The sequence below is a fragment of the Sorex fumeus genome, unplaced genomic scaffold, assembly GCF_029834395.1.
Source record: "Sorex fumeus unplaced genomic scaffold, SorFum_2.1 ptg000014l, whole genome shotgun sequence".
Taxonomy (NCBI): Eukaryota; Metazoa; Chordata; class Mammalia; order Eulipotyphla; family Soricidae; genus Sorex; species Sorex fumeus.
This window is the reverse complement of record NW_026606071.1, coordinates 32,708,704-32,731,775: the sequence shown is the minus strand read 5'-3', so window position 1 is coordinate 32,731,775 and position 23,072 is coordinate 32,708,704. Positions and strand designations below refer to the sequence as shown.

The following is a 23,072-nucleotide window of genomic DNA, read 5'->3' as shown; positions in this document are numbered from 1 at the left end:
GTGATTTCAGACCAAGTGTGGCTGACTTTTTTTTTTGGCGTGGCTTCAGTTTAATGAATCCTGCCCTGATAGCTCCAAAGGGTGACTTCATTGTTACACTGGGGAAAAAAAGAATGAAAGAAACTAAGCTTCAGTGAGATCTGGCTTTGGCCCTTTACAGAGCTGGTGATCTAAGACTCTTGATAGAAAGATCTGGACTCTCAGACTGTTCTTGGGCCTACAGATGAGAGGGGGCCACTTGAAAAGGGCCGCTCTGTAGGGGGCAGTGGTCGCTTTCACAGCAGTTCACTATCATTTCCTCCCAAGCCCATCTGGTAATGTGCAGAGTCCTCAACATAGGGTTCGGGGGGATTTGCTTAATCCTCTCCCTACTTTTTATTAACTACAAGAACTTGTGTACATCTTCCTGAAATGTGTATGAGCACTTTGTAGCCCTCAAGTTAGGAAAACCCTCGCTAACCGAGACTGTAAGTCTTCAATAACCCAGGGAAATTTAATTGAGTTCACAGGTTTAAAATGTGGAAGAACATGGGGCCGGGGAGATAGTACAGCGGGTTCGGGTGCTTGCCTTGCACTTGGCTGACTTGGTTCGATTCCTGGCAGCCCATATAGTTCCCCAAGGACCCGTAGGATCATCCCTGAGCATAGAACCAGGAACAAGCCTTGAACACAGCCCTCTCTGCCCTCATTCCACCCCTCCCATCCCCTAATAAAAATAGGTGGAAGATCTCAAGATCTTTTCAACAACTACTTTAGTTGTTTGTTTGGGGCCATCACAGTTATGCTCTCCTGGCTTTGTGCTCAGGGTGTGCCCGGCCCCTGCATGCAGATTGTGCACTGAACCAGTCGAACTCTCTCTGGGCATCTCCGCAACTGTTTTAAAGGCTTTAGACACTTATTAAAATATACATGTCCTATTTGTAAAAAATTTGAAACATTTTTTTTAAAAGTTGGAAAAATTTCAACCCTACCATGCAGCCTTCTGTACTCTCGCCCTTTAGAAACTGGAGATTGATATGCCGATGGGAGTTAAAGTGGACTTCCTGTCTGACTTCTGTCTTCAGAGCAAGTTACATAAACAGCTATAGATTCCGCCCCCCCCCCTCCCCCCCCCCGCGTGTATCATCCTTTTTCACAAACCATTTCTGATGAATATCTTTCGGATCATTGTTAAAACAATCTGTTTCACTTCTGTTTCAATTCTGCTTGTGCTTAGGATTTGGAATTCAGATTTTGCTAAATATATTGATCTTTTTTTTTTTTTTTTGTCGTTGTTGTTCCTTTTCAAGTAATTGTGTGAGTGACTACATTGGAAGCAAATGTCCAGTATGTTACACTCCAGCCTGGATACAAGATGTCAAGATAAACAGACAATTGGACAGCATGATCCAGCTCTGTAGTAAGCTTCGAAGTTTGATATATGGCAGTAATGTTTCAGGTAAGAAATATTATCACTGTTTCTCTTATTAGGTAACTGATGAATTCAGATGAATCTGAGGCATGCAGAAGGTCTGCACTGTAGCACTGTCCTGTAGCTATCCTCCCGTTGTTCAGTTTGCTTGAGCAGGCACCAGTAACGTCTCCATTGTGAGACTTGTTACTGTTTTTGGCATGTCGAGTACATCACGAGCTTGCCAGGCTCTGCCGTGCAGGCGGGATACTCTCGGTAGCTTGCCGGGCTCTCCGAGAGGGATGTAAAAGATCTATTAGGATTGAAACATTTCAGATTTTTAAAGCTTCCTAAATGTTTGGAATTAGGTTAAGAAATGACAGGTACCTTAGAGTTAATTAAGGCCAATTGTCCCCCCTTTTTTTTATAGGTGAGAAACTCAGAAGCAGAGGTTAAATAATCTTGCCTAAAATCACACATCAGTTGGCACTATAAACAGAAGAAATAAAGCTCATTTTTTCTGATTGTCAGTCCAGAGACTTTTTTTTAAAATAACCTATTGCCTGCTTTTTGCAATTTTGAGTTTTGTATTAAATATATTGACTATTTTTTAATCTGTAATAGTTTTAATCCTTTATTCATACAATTCTCCAGGATAAATTAAAACATTCTTCCATGCATCACACTTCCAGACTGAATTAGACAAGTATTTTAAATGATCAAAGCCCTAATATTCTTTTTCTTTTCTATGTGGGTGGGATTAATGTTTTTCAAATTGTTTCTAGATTTTGTATTAACTATGTATTTTCCTATCATGCTCTCTGCTGAGAAGTGATTAACTCTGGGAAGTGTTTTTACTCTTGATAATTAGATATTGGAATTGTCTTTATTGACCAGATTTCATCATTTTAGTTGTGTTCTTAAGAAAACTGTTTCTTAGCTGGAAGATGCTATGAATGATTACTGTTGGTCATTTCAAGTGGTTGGTTTCGGCTTTAAAATCGTTTGATGTAATATTTTCAACATGATTTGTTATTATGAACTGCTAATGGTGAAATTGATGGACCCAATAAAGAAACAAGGCAAATAATCTTTAGTTTGACTGACCTGAGTCCCTATATTCAAGAAGTATTCGAATCGGGCACCAGCGCCATAGTACAGTGGATAGGGCGTTTGCCTTGTACGTGGCTGTCCTGGGTTCAATCTTCGGCATCCCATATAGTCCTCCAAGCCCACCAGGTCCGTGGTCTCTGAATGCAGAGTGAGGAGTAAGCTCTGAGCATCGCGGCCCCTAAAACCAAAACCAAAACAAAACAAAAAAAGTATTAAAATCATAGAATTTTACTTGTTTTTAGTTTTAATTACAGACATTTAAAAGAACTGTTTACCTTTCAAAAAGCACTATTATGTTATAAATCTTTTTAAGAATGCAGTGAGGAAAAATTATATTGATTGCCCACTTGTTTATTTTTGTAGCTACAGAGATTGTCTCATTCCCGTATGCATTATCAATGGCTAAAGCAGGAGTTCTTTGTCAGGAATTAGCCGTGTACTATGTAAAACGTTCATGTCTGTGTTAGCGTGGCTTTCTCTAGATGCCCAAGGTCGCATGGTCTGTTAGGAATGTGGCCAGGCATTGAAATTTGGGGTGCTGCTTTGCAGTCTGCAGCTGTCAGTATGTTTTGATTCGACTGTTGCCAGTATGATAATATCCTAGCCACAAGGGTAACCATATAGCAGTTATGGGTGGGGTGACGGAACCGAAATTTGTCTCAGTTCTAAAGACTGCGTGTCCCTGAGGTAGGGAAGGCATGTCTGGGATTCGTCCTTGGCTTGTGGACAGTCTTCATGTCCCTCCATCCATGCCTGGGAGGTGGTCAGAATTAAATCTGCTTTTGAGTCCTACCCACCCTTTTCATCTTGAGTAATCTTTTTTTTAATGACCTGATTCTCAAGGAAGTTCGCATTTCGAGGGGGATTTAGATTTGAAAAGGAGAATTTTGGGAGGAACACAATTTAACCTTCACCACTCACAGTGGCATTTTGAAAGGTGATAGAGACAGAAGCAGAGTCAATGAGGCTCGGTTGCCTGTGCTCAGGCGATGCTCTGGGTGTGTTTCTAGGGCATCGTGGCCAGCAGCGCTTGAGGGACCAGTGACTCCCCAGCAAACCAGGGCTTCCAGCAGGCAAATGATGCACACCAGCCTTTTGAGCTCTCTGGGCTGTGGAATATTTTCCAATTAAAAATATATACTTAGGGGCTGGAGTGATAGCATAGCGGATGGACGTGGCTGACCCAGGTTCGATTTCCAGCATCCCTTATGGTCCCCTGAGCACTGCCAGGGGTAAGGGGTAATTCCTGAGTGCAGAGCCAGGAGTGACCCCTGTGCATCGCTGGGTGTGACCAAAAAAGCAATATATATATATATAAATAGGAAGTCTAGAACAAATTTTTGTGTGGGACCTTGGAGGCCTCTTAGAATGTTCTCTTTCTTTAGCCTAGAGATAGACTTTCTGGGAGAAAGCTATGATAAGTAATTTTCCAAAGATCATTTTGTGTCAATTTTCCTTATTATAATGAGGTATAATTACTTTGTTCATTATCAGACTTGAGCAGTGCTGGATGTTATCATGGCTTCTCTTAAGATAAATTGGAGCTTCACTGACACTCAGATATAACATAATCAGAATTTCAGGAGCTGGAAGATCCTCTCTCTTTCTTTCTTTCTTTCTTTCTTTCTTTCTTTCTTTCTTTCTTTCTTTCTTTCCTTTCTTCCCTTCCTTCCCTTCCTTCCCTTCCTTCCCTTCCTTCCCTTCCTTCCCTTCCTTCCCTTCCTTCCTTCCTTCCTTCATTTTTTTGGTGGGGGAGCGCGGTGGTCCTTCAGGGCCAGGTGACCTTGCAGTACCTGAACTCAGTCCCCCACCCTTTCCCCCGGGGTCCTGCGTACAGAACAGGCACTGGAGTCCTTGAAGCCATCTCCGGACCCTGAAAGAACATTTTCAATCCCTGGATTTTGTCACAAGGAAACGGAGATCCTCGGCTCTGCAGAGGGTAGTTAGTTGCTTTGTTAGTTTGGTGCTGACCTGAGTTGGTGCTTTCATGAGCCATTTCACTGCTAAAATGAGAGAGGAGAGAAAGAAGAAAAAGGAAAGTGTTCCCCTCCAAGCCCCCCCCATTCTCATACTCTCTCCACACTATCACATGCCAGAAGTAAAATGAGGCACACTCTAGTCGGGGAGTCAGTGACTGTGGGATCAAGTGCCTCAGTGATCCATTTGCGACAGTAGCAGTCTCCTTTGCTGTTTTTATCGAAGACCCATGCAAATGACATAAAGGAAAGAGAAAAACAATATAGGATTATTAGTTGTGCCTCAGTTGCTCTATTGTAGGAGTGGCTCAATAAACCCTAAGCTCCCTGTGGGAGCAGCAGAGTGTTACCCAGCAGTTTAGCAGTTTCTGTTCAGATGGGTCATTTTCGTGGCATGGAACTTTTTTCTACTGAGTGTCAACTGCATTATCATCAGCTTTTACTCCTGGTGTGTGCCCTCTGACAAAATGGCATTGGAAGACATTTGAGGGACGTGGGGGTGGGTGAGGGAAGGCTGCTTTTCTTTGTTTCTTTATAGCATACCCACTCTGTTATTTCAGGTATAATTTTTATGTGGGATTGCTTTCTAGCAAGTACTTCTAAAGAGAGAGAGGAATATGGTGAACTAGTGAATAGGGTGAGAAGACTAATAATTTGGGGTAAAATAGTTGATTCTATTTTATAACAAGGAAACTTGAAAAAACAGTCTTTCTCAGTACCAAATAGGAATATTACATTGAGTGATCCCAAAGTCCTCTGGTACAGTTACCGCTCAACCATTGAAGATGGTGAGTTTTGGGGAACGCGTGGACATTTCACACATATTCTCGGTGTTTTAAAACACCCATAGTTGACAATTTATGTTCCACGTGAACCTTGTTACTTGCATTTACTATAAAATATATAATTACTGTCATTAAGGTAGGTAATTAGGAAGAACTGTCAAATCATGGACATAGTAGATAGTATACTGTAGATGAAGAAGCCTGATTTATAGTTACACTTTCTAAAATGAGCTTCTAAATACTTGAACAGATTTTTCTGTGTTCAGGATACTTTAAAGAGAAGAGATTGTCATAAATTTTTTTCTGACAACCATTTATAGATAATTTTGCCTTATTCTTTATAACAAAATTCATTCTACTAATGAAGCTAATTTTAAAAGTTTTTATTTTTCTTTTGCCCCCTGTCATTAAATCAGACCTTGCAGGTGCTGGTCAGGTTCTGTGCAGCATATGTTGGTATTGGTGACATTAAAGAAGTACTTTGATTATGCTTTCATAGAATAATAATTTCCTTTTTCTGGCTTTGGGAGAGATTGTGGTTTTCTTGTAGCAAATTACATAGTGTTTCATATATGCTCTGGCTTTTTTTTTTATAATAGATGAAGATGAGTGTTTGAATAGCTGTTTGCTGTTGTTTTTTTTTTTTAAATAGAACTGAATACTTCTTAACTTACAAAATAATCATTCTTCAGTGAAGGCGTTAATGTTGCACAGATGGTAGCAAAGTACTTTCCTTTGATTTTTAATAGGGGACTAGTTTGTCAAAGAGATTTCTCAACTTCTGTTGTGAAACCTATAATAGAGAATAATTTGAAAGGCACACAATGTACATCATTATAACCCTTTGATGTAGATTAATGATAGCTAAATCACATTTTCTAATTGCTTCCCTTCTATAGTTTATTATTAAATTCTAGAAAAAAAACTTTACTACGCAACTGCTTAGCAACATGTGTGTCCCTGTTCCTCGATATTTTTGTGTTCTCAGAAATAATTAAATTCAGAGAATAGAATTCTAAATATCCTCATTAAGAAATTTAGTATATAGAGGAAGGACCAACATTTTTCTTCATGAAATGTATATGATAGCTTATCATGCACTCACCCATAAGAAACTGTTGGGACAGTTTACAGTATGATTTCTACTCCAGCAGTGGCTCTTGGTGTTTGTGCTTTTCACCTTCGTACCTTAGATAGGCTGTGTGAAATTCGGAACTCACCATCAAGTGTCTTAATGTTCCTTGTGTAGTAAGGACAAGATACAAAATTAAAATCTTGTATATTTACTGCTACTGACTGATGCACGAAATCAGTTGTGTACCTATAAGTCTCACGAGTATCTACCTTCTTCCCTGTCCCTTTACCAGTTTGGAAATATGGACACCTGCGTGGGAAATTTGTTGTCTATTCGGATTTAGATTTTCCAGTCTATTGAGTGTGTTGTTATCAGCCTTAATTTCCCTTTAATTGCTTGATTGCAGTACATTTTGTAACTTTTCTAAGCACTGAGGACTACCGGAATTTGTTAGTTTTTAACTGAAAATGTCATCAGCTGTGGGTAAATTAAAAAGAAATCAAACCCAAGGTTTTCAGAGGCATCGGGGTTCATTCCTGGTGCCCCGCTGTGCAGGGCAGGCAGGTTATGGGACTTGAGTCCTTGTACAAACAAGACATGTGCCCGTGCTCCCCACCCCCCTCTGATACAGGTTTTTACAGACACGAGGGATTAACCTTCTAAGTTTTTGCAATCCTGAATCAAAATAATTCTAGGAACATTTTATTTTGACCTTTCCTCTAGATTTGGGATATCAGAAATGACTTACTTTTGCAGTAGACTTATCATGTCAGAGAACTGACCATGTTAATTTCGACCCTAAGACTGAGCATGAGAGGCTGGGGCAATAGTATAGCGGGAAGGGCGTTTGCCTTACATGCAGCTGACCCGGGTTCAATTTCCAACATCCCATATGGTCCCCTGAGCACTGCCTGGAGTAATTCCTGACTGCATGAGCCAGGAGTAACCCCTGTGCATTGCCGGGTGTGACACGAAAACCAAAAAATAAATAAATAAATAAATAGATAGATAAAAATAAAAAAGACAGTGTGCATGGATGACCTCATTCATCTGTTTTGGTGTCCAAGGTCCTGTTCTAATGAATAAATGCTTTGTGGACTCTCTGATGTTCAGTAGAGACCAAAGAAAGGTGCTTAAGGCCTACCTTTATTTTATCTCCTTCTAATTGGATCTGTCCACTTCCTTCTTTCCTTTCTGGAGCTTCCATGTCCCCAAGGTAAGGTGAGGGCTTCTTGTGTGTAGAGTTTGAGTGAAGCTTTTATTCCTCAGGCAGGGATTTGAAATTTCTAGAGGTCCTTCCCCCCAACTTCACCCCCTCTGCCCCCCTGCAAGATTCGTGATGTTAGGACGCGGATCGAAATCTCCCTTTAATGACAAAGAGACTCCGAACAGCAAGCAGGGTTTATTGTAAGACTGGCTAGCCAGGGTCGATCCAGCTACGCTGACACGCAGGTCCAGCAGGTTCGTTGGGCAAGACCCCGAGCTTCTTCAAAGGACATCTTATATAGGCTTTCACCGGCCATTACAGCAGAGTCCACACATTACATACCCAAGAGATTTGTAACAACACCTACTTTCCTGACCAATCCATTTAAAAGTACATCACTCCTTAGCCTATAGTTTAAAGATCAGCGTTTGTGTCAGTGCTTAGGAACATCCTGGTTTTCAGGGCAGTCCTGGGTCTTGTGACATGGGTCTTGTGAGAGACATCTGGTTATCTGGTCTGATGCCTACCCCCCTCGTGACTTGCAACTCGGGGCACCTGTATCTGAGTTCCTTGCTCAGGGGCAGAAAAACAAGTTATTTTGCAGTGCGGGTTTCTGTTAAGCTAAATTAATTCTGGTGGTCCATTTTGGGCCTGTCCCTCACACATGATTTTTTTTTTTAACCTCCATAAAGAACTGGACTGTCTTTTATTTGGCAAATCTCTACAGACTTTGCTACTCAAGAAGCGTGAGGTAAAAGAATAAGTAAAAGAAGAGTTCTTGATCTTTGTGAAAAATTTGAAAGTTTAGTTTACTTTAAACCCTCGTGCATTAGTAATGCCAGATAATGAAAATGCTTTGCGGAATGCAAGCTACCTGAAAAGAATACTAGAATATCAGAACTTCCCTTTCGCTTACTAATAGTCAAGACATAAGAATATTCTAAGTAAGTTCATACCTAGAAACAGGAAAATGAAATTGAAATAATATGTTGTATGGCTAGTTTTAAATCTTTTCAGGAAAGTGAACACCTGGCAATTTTATATAACACCATAGTGCCCTCAGTCAGGTTTATTTCCTCCACAGCGCATGTTACCAGCCTTCAGGAGAAGCCCAGAAGCCATTGGTTCTCTTAAAAATTGCTTAGTTTTAGAATTTAGTTGCTAGGTTGTTGTTAGGTTCTGAATGTCTGAAACATTCGATCCTTAGTTCTTTTCAGCTTGCAATGAAGATTCCTAGCAAGATTAATATTGGATACGGACCACTGTCCTTTACCCTTCTCCCCAGAAGCCTGCAAATAAATTAGTACAGTCTCCATCACTTAATTCTTTCCCCAAAGCCCAACACATTGCCTGTTTTTTATTTTGGGGGGTTGGGTGGGGGTGGGCCCACGACCCAGGGGCTCCCGGGCTGCTTTTGACACTGCTCAGGAGTGACCCCTGGTGGTGCTCGGTGGATCAACCAGACTCGGTGCTAGGAATTGAAGGGCCTCTGGTCACCTGCAGAGCCAGCTCCTCTGCTCCCAGACCTGCTCCAGCCCCCTTTTGTTTAGGTTTGCAAATGAGACAAAATGTGCAGCAGGGGACCAGCGCCCTTGAGTAGCATTAATGGTTCTTTCTGGTGCTCACTAGCCTACCATTCACACCTTCTTCAAAATAGGTCTCCCTGTTCTCTTTCTCCTTCAGACCTGCTAATAGTGACCATGCAGACAGAGAAGGCTCTGAGGACATGAGTCAGTCCTCTCTCAACCTTGCACTTGCTTCCAGTAAAGCTCTTTCTCCCTTGTCACTAGTACTTTTGGTTAGGATGATGAGGGTGTGTCCAGTGTGGGTTAGCCCCTGAGGGGCAGAGGAGCTGACCTTTGATGATCATATCCTTCTGATAGTTTTCTTGTTTTTTTTTTCTTAATGGAGTAGAGAAGAAATACCCAGTATCCTGTTGTTCCATGGAGTTAATTAAATGTAATTTATCTGTTAATTTGGAGCATTATCAGGGAGTGGGAAATTATTTGCTAGTCATGCTAATCTTGATACCTGCTGCTGCCTGTGTGTTTTGGGCTTTCCGCCGCCCCCCCACCCCCTTTCTTGCCCATGTTCTGTGCTACCTGAAATGGCTGCTTGATGATACATTTTGTTCTCACAAAACTATAGCACTGTAGCACTGTCCTCCCATTGTTCATCGATTTGTTCAAGCGGGCCCAGTAACATCTCCATTGTGAGGCTTGTTGCTGTGTTTGGCATATTGAATACGTCACGGGGAGCTTGCCAGGCTTTGCCGTGCTGGTGAGATACTCTCGGTAGCTTGCCAGGTTCTCCAAGAGGGGCAGAGGAATCGAACTCGGATCGGCCATGTTGGCTGCGTGCAAGGCAAACGCCCTACCCGCTGCGCTATTGCTCCAGACCTCTCATACAACACTGTGTTCGAACTTAAGATTTTCTTCCTTTTCCTTTTTTTTTTTTTGATTCCTTATTTCTCTGTAATGAGTTAATGGAGTGAGAGGATATTCAAGTTTTCTTCTAGTACTTAAAATGAGTTCTCATTTATATAAACACATGTGAAGTTTGATAAAGGATATCAGATTGATGTTGAGGGGCCCCACAGGTGGCTCATGTGAAGCAAGGAGGAGAAAGATGGTCACTTTCTCCCGATCCACAACTGTCAATTAGGACCCAGGGTTACTGGGTTCTTGTCTCGCCTTGCAGAAAGGAATTTCAGGAGTAGACAAGCAGTGAAATAAATAGATTTTATTTGGAGGGTTTTTAAGGTATGGAGGGGGAGAGAGAGAGAGAGAGTAACGTACTCAAGAGAGAACACGGGCTTCTCCAAGGGTGGAGAGAGCCCCTACACACATCCCAGCATTAGACATGAAAGCATGAAAGTACACACCTCAAGATGGGAGATGTGGGCAACACGTGTTCGGGCACCACATGTGCTCAGGCACCACATGTGCTTGACCATGTAGGCGCAAGCCATGGTCTCTGGTAGCCTTTGCGTACCTTTCCTTTGTTCAGGGTGGCTTCTATAGGGTCTTCTCATTTGTCTTGATCCAGAATGTTGAGCAGTCTTCTCTCGGGGCTGCTGAATCACTAAAGTTGAGGGAGAGATCCCAGGGTTTGAGGAATTTCATGGGAGGGGTCCAATCTCCTCAGGGTCTGCCAAAGGTCTTATCAGGTCTTTGTTTTCTTTATCCACAGGGAGGATCAGTCTTAAAATTTTCCTTCCCAGAAGTTTTGTTGACCTAAGTTTCCTTGCTGAGGGCCTTTCCCTGTCTACCTGTCTACATCACAATGATGTATTTATCACATTTTGGTAATTACCTTCAGTGTGCTACTGGAGACTGCATTTACTTGTTCATATGCTGGTTGCTCAGGGATGACCCCCCCCCCCCCCCGCCCCCCACACACACACACATACAAAGAATGTGCTCCAGCTGTTGAACTCTCTCTCTCTGGCTCCTAAGGGAATACTTGGGAAATTAAAAATCCAAAGGGAAAACAGTGGATTTAACAGCAAAAGTAAAGTAACACAACTTGAAGAGATTTGACTGCCAGAGTTCTGTAGTTCATGAGTAATTGTTCCTTGAGCTTCTGTCAGTGTGGGCAAGCTTGGCAGGTCCAAGAAACAATACAGTATCCGTAATTTTATATACATATTTATATCTCAGAAATACTCTTGCCCCGTTTCTCTCTTCCCACTGCTCTTGCAACCCTATTTCACTTAGGATGCCAGGCGTGTGAGTCTTCCCTAACTGGAGAAAGCATCTGATCTCACTGGTTTAGGGCTCACCCCCCAATACTGCCTCCCCCTCAATAACCTTCAGGTCCAGCTCATCACCTCTGCTTTGCACCAACGAAAAGTGAGGTACCCATGGTCTCCTTGGGTTTTGTTCGTTTGGTTGTATCACTCGAAAGATCTAACTTATAAAATAACGGGTTCATTGTGAAAGGATCCAACAGGAGAGATCCGTAAGGGCAGGGTGGGTAGGAAGGGGCCCTGTCTGATTGTTGTGGGTGCCTCTCCTTTTCTTGTATTGTTTTGGTTGAGTTTCCCTGTGCCCACTGATGATTCCCTTTCTGCTTGATCGGTGTCTGCCTGTCCTCTCCCCTGGAAGTCAGTTCCACCTGTGTATCCAGGCTAGGTTCACTCTGGCCACCTACCCAGAACTGTTCAGAAGTCGTCCCTTCAACATAAGCTCTGGTAGGGCTGAAAGAGTTTGCTATGTGTGAGTTCACAAAATAACGTGCTCATTCGGTGGCCCAGAGCCACCTCTGTCCTGAGGGTGAAAATGGCCCGTATAATGCAGAGCTGCTAGCATACATACAGAACACCCAGGGGGGTTGAGGTAAGGACTTAGGTGTGATTGATCATTTACATAAGGAAATTTATATATGTAAACAGTTGGCCAAATTATTCTCTGGGGGGGGGGAGATTAGCTCAAGGAGATACTCTGTCTCCCAGAGACATCTTACATTGCTTTTGTCTTCCCTCTAGTTGTATAAGTTATTAATACAGTTGTTTGGATAAACACAGTAAGAGACAAAGATCCCAACACTTAGTTCTCTGGGCTTTGAGAGCAAGCAAGGCTTTTACCGTAAATCACAGACAGTCCTCAGGCCGGTTCAGCTTGGCCTTCCCCATGGGGGTCCTGTCTCTTAATTGTAACAGCTTGCATCAAGACATTTATGCTTCCATTTCGATGCTGGGGTAACTTTGCCACCCACCCTGGTTCATCCCAGATCCCAGGGCGGGATTTCCCTTTTGGGATGTTAGGAAATACAGCGACTGAAGCCTGAGTCAAGGAGTTACGGCAGATGCCCAGGAGATTCCTTTCAGAGTCATTTGACTCAAATATTAGAAGCATAGCATTAATGGTCTCTCTATGTTGAATAAAGAACATTGCTCTATAGTAAAACATAAAAAGGCTATAGGGAAAATAGAAAAGCTGGTACAAATACACAACACTTCAAATGCAAAGCAGTACAAATACAAAGTTCAGAATTACCAGAAAGTTTTGGCTTACAAGTATCAAGACTGACTTGGGAAACTGTGACAATGAGAGGTAAAATACAAAGGAAAGGTTAAAGGTAAACTTTAAATTAGAGATGCTAGCAAGGGCACGGGTAAGCTTCTCTGGGAAGAGGAAAAGGGGCAATTTACTGAAGAAGCCTAAAACACTTAGGGTTAATATCCAACATTGTGAATACCAGAATATTCCCATTCTTCCATTGTTTCCTGGGCCGCCATTTTCAGAAAGGGAGCACACAACTAAATATTAGAATAGTCAGTAACCCATGGTTTATATGTAGGTGATTACAAGGATTTTAGGAGCTGTGGGCTAGGAACAATAGAAGACAACCAAGTATTTCTTTATAATTGTAAGTATCAAAGTGTATCTAGATTTTTGTCTAGTGAAAATTCACATGGATTTCTGTGACTCAGCACTGTTTCCTAGAAGCATTCCACAACTTTAGTTTTCTTTTTTGATTTGCAGAGGAAATAAAGAACCTGCTCTTTATGATTATAGGGAAAGTAGTTGATTCAAAGGAGATAAACAGACAAGTTTAATTAGACATATGCTACACTGAGTCTTTCTGGCTACGAGGGAGAGACTTAGGAAGACTGAGTTCTAGTGCTGCCCCCAGGTATTTGCAAGCTTCCTTAAGTGTCTCAAGCTAAAGACAAAAGATTGGAGGAATTTGACTTGTATTGTGGGTGGTTTCCAGGCTTAGCACTTGTAAACAGGCTCTGTTAAGCAGATTTAGATCTCTGCTTTCCTCATACATAAATCCTGAGTGGGGATCAATTATAAGTCCTGAGTGGGAATCACTTATAAGTACTGAATGGGACTTACCCGTAGGGCGATGTCCCCTTTAAACCTTCTACCCTAAGGGTAGCTTCATTTAGGGTATTGAGTGGCTTTTGCTTTGTCTACTGCTATTGGAAAGTAATGGATTCTTGTTAAGATATTCAATATGCCAGAGAGACATATTTTAGTGTGTAGGAAGTGGCAAATTTGACTTCTCATCACTAATGATCTTCAAGGCACTTGAAGGGGAAGCACAATCAATCCCATTATATATAAAAAATTTATTGGATACATATTTTATTTATTTTGTTTTGTTTTTGGGTCACACCTGGTAATGCTCAGGGGTTACTCCTGGCGGTGCTCAGGGGACTATATGGGATGCCAGGGATCGAACCCAGGTCAGCTACATGCAAGGCAGATGTCCTACCTGCTGTACTATTGCTCCAGCATCTATATTTGATTTTAAAAAACATTATAATAAGGACTATCAGGTTAAACAATAGAACCTACTTCCAATAAAGAAGTGTTTTTGTTTTTTGGTTAAGGAATAAAGTAAAGTAGGGTTTTCACATTTTACTCTACACACTTTTTTTTTTCTTTTTTTGGGGTCACTTCGGGCGATGCTCAGGGGGTACCTTCTGGCTCTGCACTCAGGAATTATTCCTGGCGGTGCTCAGGGGACTATCTGGGATGCTGGGGATTGAACCTGAGTCGAACCTTGGGTGCAAGGCAAACACCCAACTGGCTGTACTATTGTTCCGGCCCCTACTCGACACACTTTGGTAAGCCTTATTCAGCTGGGGGGTTGGGGGGGAGCAGGAGTAGGGGCTAGGGAAACCTGCTTCTTTCATTTTTAATGTTGTTGCAGGTGGCAGATAGAAGTCCTTTCTCTGCATTTTGGGATTAGAGACTTACATTTTGGTTGACCACTTACTTTGGTTATTGAGATGGATGAGATGGATTGCAACACCATAAAAGCACTCATGTGTGGAGGGGAGAAGGGGGGAGAGGAGTGTTATTCCAACTGCAGTCTAGGAAATCAAATTCTAGGAGTCCTTGAATCTTGTTCCAGATTCACGTAGCCTGGGTTACACTACTAGACACAGCAGCAAGTTCTCCCTTGGATTGGCCGCAGATTAGAACTAGAAGCTCATCAAGTTCAGATGGGTGCAGTGACTGACAAGCCAGATGTGAAGTTCACTGTGCCCTTGTCACTGTGAAGATCCACTGCTACCTCCCGAGCCAGTCAGTCTAGGGACAGGGCGGCAGATTGACAAAGTTTTATTGGCACCGAGTTGACTGCTTGGAAGATGGTGGACTCAGGTGTGCAAGAGAACCATCTTGTCTGCATGGTCACAGGAGACCAGGGAGGCCCTAATATAGAAGGATTGGTCAGAGGACGGCGGGTGAATCAAATTCTTGTGAGATCTGTCTGACTCTGAGACACACTTATCTGCAAACCTAAGCAAAGTAAGATTTAAGCTAAGCTGAGACCTTCAGGCTTTGAGGAAAGGGTGATGCAAGGACCACCTTGCCGGTGGTCAGTGTCAGGGCTGGCTTTGCTTCTGCTCCTCCTCCTCATCAGCAGATGCAGTGAGCTTGCCAAGGCCCTCCCGGGGCCTGATTTTCAACAGCCTCCCAAGGACTCTTAGTTACCCACTTAGAAGACTTCAAATGTTTCTTAAAAAAAGTTTATTTCCCTCATTTTTTTTTTTTTGAGGCACTGATTTACAGTACTGTTTATGATCAGTTCATGTATGTGTAATTTTTATACGAAATGTTTATTTCTCGTCATGGCCTTTCTCTACTTGTCAGGAACTCTGGAAGGTTTAGGATTTTTTAGCAAACTGTCCCATGAATGCTAACAGAATATTCAGACACCTGGGTGAGAGCGGGAAGGTTTAATGGCATAATTAGCAATCCAGACCTGTGTAGTTGTGGCATAGTAGGGTTTCTCATGGGTGACCCAATCACAATTCCTGGGCACATGAACTTGTTAGTTAACAAATAGGGAAAAAATCTCACTTTGGGCCTGGCTGTTGTTGTAGGAAGCAGAAATGAGCCTGCTTTTTCTCCCTGGGAGGTACGACAGTTTCCCCAAGAGTAGCTTGCTGCAGACACTTTTGAGTGGTGGTCTGGGTCAAGATCAGCTAGTCCTTGATTTCTTGGCGGTATGCTCTGCAATAAGGTGCGGGCATGGTCAGGGCCCCTGGCAGATCGATCATCTCTCCCGACATTCTCTCCTCTCTCTCTCTCTTTCTTTCTCTCTCTCTCTCTCTCTCTCTCTCTCTCTCTCTCTCTCTCTCTCTCTCTCTCTCTCTCTCTGTTGGGTGGTATTAGCCAAAAGCAAGAATCATCCTTGTCATCATGCCTTTTGATTTTTAGTTCATCACCACATTTTCTCCCACAGTGCTGGGGATGCCACTGAGGGCCTCACACACATAGGACAAGCGCTCAGCCTCTGAGCCACTTCCTGGACCCTCCTCATCCAAGCTCCATCACTTAAATGCTTTACGAATCATCCTCCTGCCTCTCCAGGTTTTATCTTCCATTTGTATTGGACTCAAAAAATTACTCTTCCATGTATTCTTTTCCTTCTCCCTCCCCCCCCCTCCCCCCACACACACACAGTAGCCAAGAATGATGGATTAAAAACAGAGATGTCAGGGCTGGAGAGATAAGTGCCCTACAGTGGAGGGGGGCGGGAGCTTTTCCTGGCTCCTGCACCCCAGAGTGCTCTTGGGACTGATCCCTGAGCACAGAGCCAGGAGTAAGCCCTGACCACCACTGGGTGTGTGGCCTAGAGACCAAAAACCACAAACAAAATAAAACAGATGTAGACTTACTACCTGGCTTATGTAAAAGGTTTTATTGGGTTTCCATTGCTCTTAGCAAGTACTGAAGCCCTAACATCACCAGCATTGCCTGCTTTTATAGACTCATCTTTATAACTTGCTTCCTTGGTCTCTGCCGGGAAGGCATGCGGTCTTTTATGCTGATCTTTCAGTTCCTTGAATATGTTACATGCTCTTCTGCTACTGAACCTTTAAACGGTTTATTGTCTTTCCCTGCCTCTTAATTTAGCTAATGAGTAGTCTTTAGATTTTGTATCTGATACTTTTTATCTTTTCTATTGCTACAAGGCCAGTGAAAGCTCCCGTGACTTTTCTCAGTTATTAGCTATTGATTGGTTGCTGTGTCCCCTCTATTTTTTTTTTCCTCTAAAGTTCCCCTAGCTTCACAGGCAGAATGGTCCTTCTTAAACAGAAAACTTCACATCCCTTCCCAGAACTGCGTCCGAGTGAGCTTGAGGTTGCTTTCCAGGATTATAAGAGCTTTAGCAAAGAGTGTCAGGATATCTACCACCAGCTAGACCTAGGCACTTCGATTATGGCAGGATAAGGCCACCGATGTTTCCCCTGCAGAGACTTGATTTTCTTTCTTTTTAAATTTTTATTAGTGAAACACCATGAGGTACAGTTGTGGACTTAAACAAGTTTCTGTGTTTGGGTTTCAGTTATACTATGATCAAGAACCCATCCCTCCACCAGTGCCCATTCTGAGACATTCTTATGGGAAAACAGCCAATGCATCAAATTTCAGATGAAACGGACATGAGAATTACTAAGTTCAAGTTAGATTTTCAGGGGTGGTCTCCCAAAGAATCACAAGAAGCAGCAGCGGCAGCGGTGGTCTGAGTGTGTGAGCCCCAGACAGGTGTCTGCTCAGAGCCTGGGCAAGTGCAAAGGCTGAGGGAGAGGCAGGCCAGGGACTCCAAGGAACAGCATGGAGGCAGGAGAGAACACAGACGAGAGCAGGAGTGAAATGGAGGCTGTTTTTTGTTTTGTTTTGTCTCGAAGGCGTTTGAACAAGTGTTCTCTTTTACTCAGATCAAGTCTCTGGATGGTATTAGGAATATGATCTGACGAATCATAAAATGCATTTTGTTTCTCCCTTCCACACTGGCTTTCTCTCCACTGGATATGCCCTGTTTATTCTCATCTTGCAGGAACTTGGGTACTTGCTCTTCCCTTCATTTAGAAAATACTTTCCTAGATCCTTGCAGGGCAGCTTCCCCTTCTGCCTCGTAGATGTCAGCTCAGAAGTGCTCTTTCAGAGAGCTTTCCCGTGAGGATCAACCAGGGAAGTGTCAGTGTCCAGGAGAACACTCCACCACAGAATGTGGCACTTTACCTGTTAGGGACAGTAGTTTGGATAAATTCCTGAAATTGAGAGTGTTGAAGGGCTGATTATAAATGTGTCTCTCTCTATCACGGTTATTGGTCACTCCAAGTAAGTTTTCTGCAAGCCCCTGCCTTGTTTGACCTTTATAGTTTCTGCCTCTAGGTAGAAAAGAGAACGTCACACATTAGATTAGATTTAGCCATTTTTATGTAGTCCTTGGCATCTGACTTCTTTTATACAACAGTATGTGTAAGTAGTTACAGATCATTCTCAGTGATTTCTGGTTATACAAAAAATGATGATTTTGGTTAGTTTGAACTTGTATTAGAATAGTACAACTGAGTCCTGAATATTTTGTAAATCTTTAATTCTCTAGATTGATTTTGTGGTGTTTGAAGTTAAATTGAAATCAGGTAGCCTGAGGCTTCTGTCCTTATTCTTTGGTTTTTGGTTTGGCTATGCTAGGTCACTTGCCTTTTTATATTCAAGCTCTTTGCTTTTTTATGTAAATTTTAGGATTAGCTTGTTTATTTTATTTAAAATGTGAGCAGGGGGAGGGGAACACCTGCTGGGATTTTCACTGAGATTATACTAAGTTTCTAGATCTATTTGAGAGAATTTACATTTCCAGTATATGAACATGGAGAGCCATTGAGCTAGTACAGCAGGTAGGGCGCTTGCCTTGCATGTGACTGACCCAGGCTTGATCCTCGTCATCTCATATGGTCCTCTGAGCACTGCCAGGAGTGATTCCTGAACCCAGAGTAACCCCTGAGCATTGCTGGGTGTGGCCCCAAAACAAAAGCAAAAAGTGAACAGACAGACAACTAATTTATGAACGTGGTATGTCTTTCCATTTGTGTGGGATTTCATTCTTAAATTTATTTTTTCTAATTTTCGGGAGATAACTTATATATATTTTATTTAGATTTTATTTAAGTAGTTTTGTGCTTTTTGGTACAATTTTTAAAAAATTAAAATATCAGCTCCTATGTGTTCCTTATTGATAAGTAGAAAGCATTGAACTTGGTATCTTATAGTCTGTGAATTTATTTAAATTTCTGTTGCTTTCTTTAAAGGTAAAAAGGTAAAGGCCCTCCCGTTGATCGTCAATTTGCTCGAGCGGGCCCAGTAACGTCTCCATTGGAGACTTTGTTGTTACTGTGTCTGGCATATCAAATACTCTCGGTAGCTTGCCGGGCTCTCCGAGAGGGGCAGAGGAATCGAACTCGGGTCGGCCATGTTGGCCGCGTGTAAGGCGAACGCCCTACCGCTGTGCTATCGCTCTAGCCCGTTGCTTTCTTTAAAAAAAAAACAAACTCCTCTAATAGTCTATATAGTAATCAGATCAACTGTAATGGTGTTTATACCTCCCTTTACCATTCTGTCTTGTGTTACCTAGGACCTTCATGTTTGATGTTGAGTCGTAACAGTGAGAATGCACATCTTTGCCTTATTCTCTATAGTCAGAACAAAATTGCCAGTCTTTTACCCATGAAGTGTGATAACACCTGAATTTTTGCAGCTGTTCTTCTTCAGGTTGAAGAAATTTCTTCCTCTCCCTAATTTACTGTATTCTCTTTAAAGATCATGAAGACATGTCAGATTTTGTTTTTTTGTACGTCTGTTGGGGGAAAAAAATCACCTGTTCTGTTGATATAATGATAATGTTGGTATAGTATATTGTATTTTTTAAGTCTTTATTAAGCATCAAATAACTAATCGGTCCTTTGGCTATCACCATTAAATCCCATGCCTATTTGTTTCCTTATTTACTTATTAGAATATCTATTTTCCATGTCCCGTTCAACCACTGATATACTGTATAGTCTACTTATTTATTTGTGTGTGTATTTTAATTATTTATTTGTCTTTAGCTCCAGTGGAATATAAGTTCCATGTTTTGTTCTCTGCTGTATCTATTTACAGTCCCTAAAATAAAATAGGATGCTAAAGTATGTTTTGCATGAGTGAATATCTGCTTTTAAGAAATTCACAGTCTGAGAGGGAAGAAATAAGTACACAAATAAAAGGTCATACATCCCAGAAAACTGGAAACAAAATTCTTTTGGTGTCTACAATGGTAAAGATTAAATTCATATGCAGGTTTCTTTTTCTTTTTTTTCCTATCAGATCCGAAAGAAGATTCAGGTAGGAAAAATTCATTTTCTGACTCAGAGAATAAGAAGAATTCAATAAAAATGTGGTTTAGTCCCCGAAGCAAGAAGGTCAGATACGTTGTGAGTAAAGTTTCGGTGCAAACCCGGCCGCAGATAGTAAATAATGAAAATGATCAGGAGGCCTCCATGTATGAATTTGTTTCTGCAACTCCTCCAACAGTTCCTGAGAAGCCTAAAAGGACTGCGACAAGATCCGGGAGAAAGAAAAAGAAGAAAACGTTAGCGGAAATCAACCAGAAATGGAATTTAGCGGCCGGAAGCGAAGGTGTTGAACGGGACTCGGAGGAGGTGAAGGGAAGGCTGGTCTCCTTCTGCAGCCAGCCTTCGGTCATCGCCAGTCCGCAGATCAACGGGGGCAGAGATTTAGAAGCCAGCGCTTCGGACACAGCATCTCAATTTTGTGCAAGCCCGCCCGACGTCTCTTTACCGTTGGCCGAGCATACAGTGTCTCCGGAGACTGTGAGTAGAAATGAAGTCGGGACTCCGGAGACTGAGAGTAGGAATGAAGTCGGGACTCCGGAGACTGAGAGTAGGAATGAAGTCGGGACTCTGGAGACTGAGAGTAGGAATGAAGTTGGGACTCCAGATACTGAGAGGAGGCACGAAGTCGGGACTCCAGAGACCAAGAGTAGGAATGAAGTCAGCACTCCGAAGGAGATTCTCTGTGAAGACAATCCCACCCCCAAGAATTCCTTCGCTTCCTGCCTTAATGGGAAGCGAGACCGTCACAACAGACTCTCAGCGCCCCTTCCAAAGAGATGTCGCCACACCCTTCCCGGCCCCCTCGGGGACTCGGCCGCGTCAGCAGTGGTCTCAGAAAACGGGCCGTTGCCCGGTTGTTCTCCATCACCCTCGAGTGTCTCGAAAGGCGGCGGCACGTCAAGGAGGAAAAGCAGTAACGTGTTGGATGAGTCCTTTAGGTTTTCACCCGGCACGCCACCGCCCTCTGCGCTCAACAGCTCAAGCTACAGGCGAATGTTGTCCAGCCCCTCAGCCAGGAGGCTGACACCGGGTGGCCAGGCGGCCGTGAAGAGGAATCACAGGGGGGAGACTCTGCTCCATCTGGCTTCGATTAAGGTAGGGCCACCAAACCCTGAAAGACAGTTTTCCCTAGAGGCCAAATGTAAGAATCATTTTGTTGGTACTGAGATCCTGTAGCTTACTCTCTATCCGATAACTTTCGGACCAAGAGACAAAATTCAGAGGGACTGCACCCCACTTGCCTCCCCCCGGAGAGCAGTGGGCCTCGACCCTGGGGAGGGAGAGATTGTCACTTCCTCTGAGCTGCTGCCACTTCGCCGAGTAACTTGTTGTGGTCCGTTTCACCAAGGTAGTGTTCGTTCCACCCTTCTGTTGGCCTGCTCTTTCCATTCTTTGTGTCTGTGGATAGATAGTGGGCCCCATTTCTTCCGAGAGCCTGGCACTGCCAGGGGTAGAGGGCTGAGGAATGTGGTCTCTGTATTTCTCCAGTGACTTGGAAGTCTGACTGCTGGAGAGGGTTTCCATAACTCACAGCCCATGGGCTTCTTAGGGCCTCACAGCCGACCCTTCCTTTTACTAGCCGGTTCTTGTGTTGTTCAACCTTGGAATGGGAGCTGGCCCCATTCACGTACTGGAGAGGGGCCCGTTGTGAGCGTGTGGTGTGCTTGGATGACTAGTCTTCGAAGCGGACACACTGGTTGGAGGCAGTCGGCACCCTGGCTTCTTGCAAGTGTGAGGATGCTACGCGGAAGTGTAAGTTAGGGTACTGTGAATGACCTTTCAGTTCATTCACAGGGGAGTCTTTGATCATTTTGCATAGACAGTGAGTTTTGGAGCATGAGTGGAGTGGTGAACAGCATACACCTTGGAAGAATATGGAGTGGATTCTAAGGCTAAGGGATTTCTGTGTTTTTGTGGGGCAAAAGGGAAAGACAGAAAAGAGGTTTTCTCCCAGCTCTAAGAGCTTGATTTTTTTTTTTCTTTTTCTCTTGGTAAATGACAAGTATACGGTACATCTGATGCCAATGATGGAGGAACTAATAGCATGACTATGTACTAGGAATTACATAGCCATTTGGCAAAGGATAACGTAAAAATCAAACCGTGTCTGTGGTCATCTATGTATGTCTAACGTGTATGTTTATTATATATCTATATATTACAAATTCGTGCTTTATATTACTGTAATTTTAGTATTCACTTACCATTTTAAATACTGCATAAGCTTCAGTAATAAACTTAGTTAAGTTTTTTTGTATCTTTTTAAAACTAATACATAAGAATTTATGTATTCTTTAATTTAAGGTTGCTTTAGTTTTTTTTTTGTTGTTGTTGTTTTGTTTTGTTTTGGAATCATACTCAGCAATGCTCAGAGGTTATACCTGTCTCTGCTCCAGGGACCATATGGGATGCTGGGTATCAAACCTGGGTCAGCCATGTGTAAGGCTAGCACCTTACCCATTGTACTATCGATCCAGCCCCAGCTTTAGTTTCTACCTCTTGCTTTCTGGGAATTATTTTCAGACCATAGCTGAGCATCCAGTTAGGATGGCTAAAGATTTTTTCCTTAAGAATAATTTCTTTCTGTTAATGAGTTTCTCTAAGATCTAGGGCAAAGGTCATGATTTGGCAAATTCTTACCTAAAGTAGAGTAAATATTTTCGGTTTTATAGGTCATCTAGTCTCTAACAACTGTTCAGCTCTGCCATTTTAATGCAAAAGAAGCCAAAGACAATATGAAAACTGTAAATACAGCTTTACATTTAAAAATCAGGAGTCTCGCCCATAGGCCATTTACTTTTCTTGGACTAGGCTCTTGGGAGACTAGCAGGGTTTGTCTGAAGACAGATTCCTGGTGCTATGAGGCTGTATTGGTGAGTTTTTTCATTCATACAATCAAGATGACTTCATTTAAGCTTTGTCAGATTGTCATTTCACTTTGAGTCTGGCCAGCATTAGAATTATCCATTTTATTCCTTTTAACTTATCCATTACTGTTACTGCCATTAGTTGGCAGATTTTGCCACAGTGCATTTAAGAAAAGTTAGGCATTCCTATTGTTTATAGAGTCATTATTAGACAGGTGTTCTCTCCTAGAAAATTGTTGAGTTGAATATGTGCTCCCATCCCAGCTTGATTTTAATGATCAGGACAAATGCTCAAGAAAAAACAGAATCAATGGAATTATCAGTGTATTTATCTTTCTGTAAGCAGCATTTTATTTTGTGTCCTAATTTTTTTTTTCATTTGCAGCTGAGAATGAATAGTCTGCATGTCCTAGAAAACCAAATAATGTAATTCTGCCATCTTATTAATAGCTTTGCGCTCACCATCTACTTCAGGAAAGGATTGAGGTTGAACCTACTATGAAACAGA

General features: G+C 42.4%; 1 protein-coding gene across 1 annotated transcript in view; it reads left to right on the top strand.

Moving 5' to 3' along the window:
* The window catches only part of BARD1 (BRCA1 associated RING domain 1), an 87,018-nt gene that overhangs the window by 19,808 nt on the left and 44,138 nt on the right, over positions 1-23,072 (top strand). The window contains exons 3-5 of the mRNA XM_056111816.1: positions 1,290-1,438; positions 19,669-20,161; positions 20,315-20,792. Of these exons, the coding sequence (XP_055967791.1) occupies positions 1,384-1,438; positions 19,669-20,161; positions 20,315-20,792 (1,026 nt within the window). The 5' untranslated portion in view covers positions 1,290-1,383. The remainder of the gene's footprint in view (positions 1-1,289; positions 1,439-19,668; positions 20,162-20,314; positions 20,793-23,072) is intronic.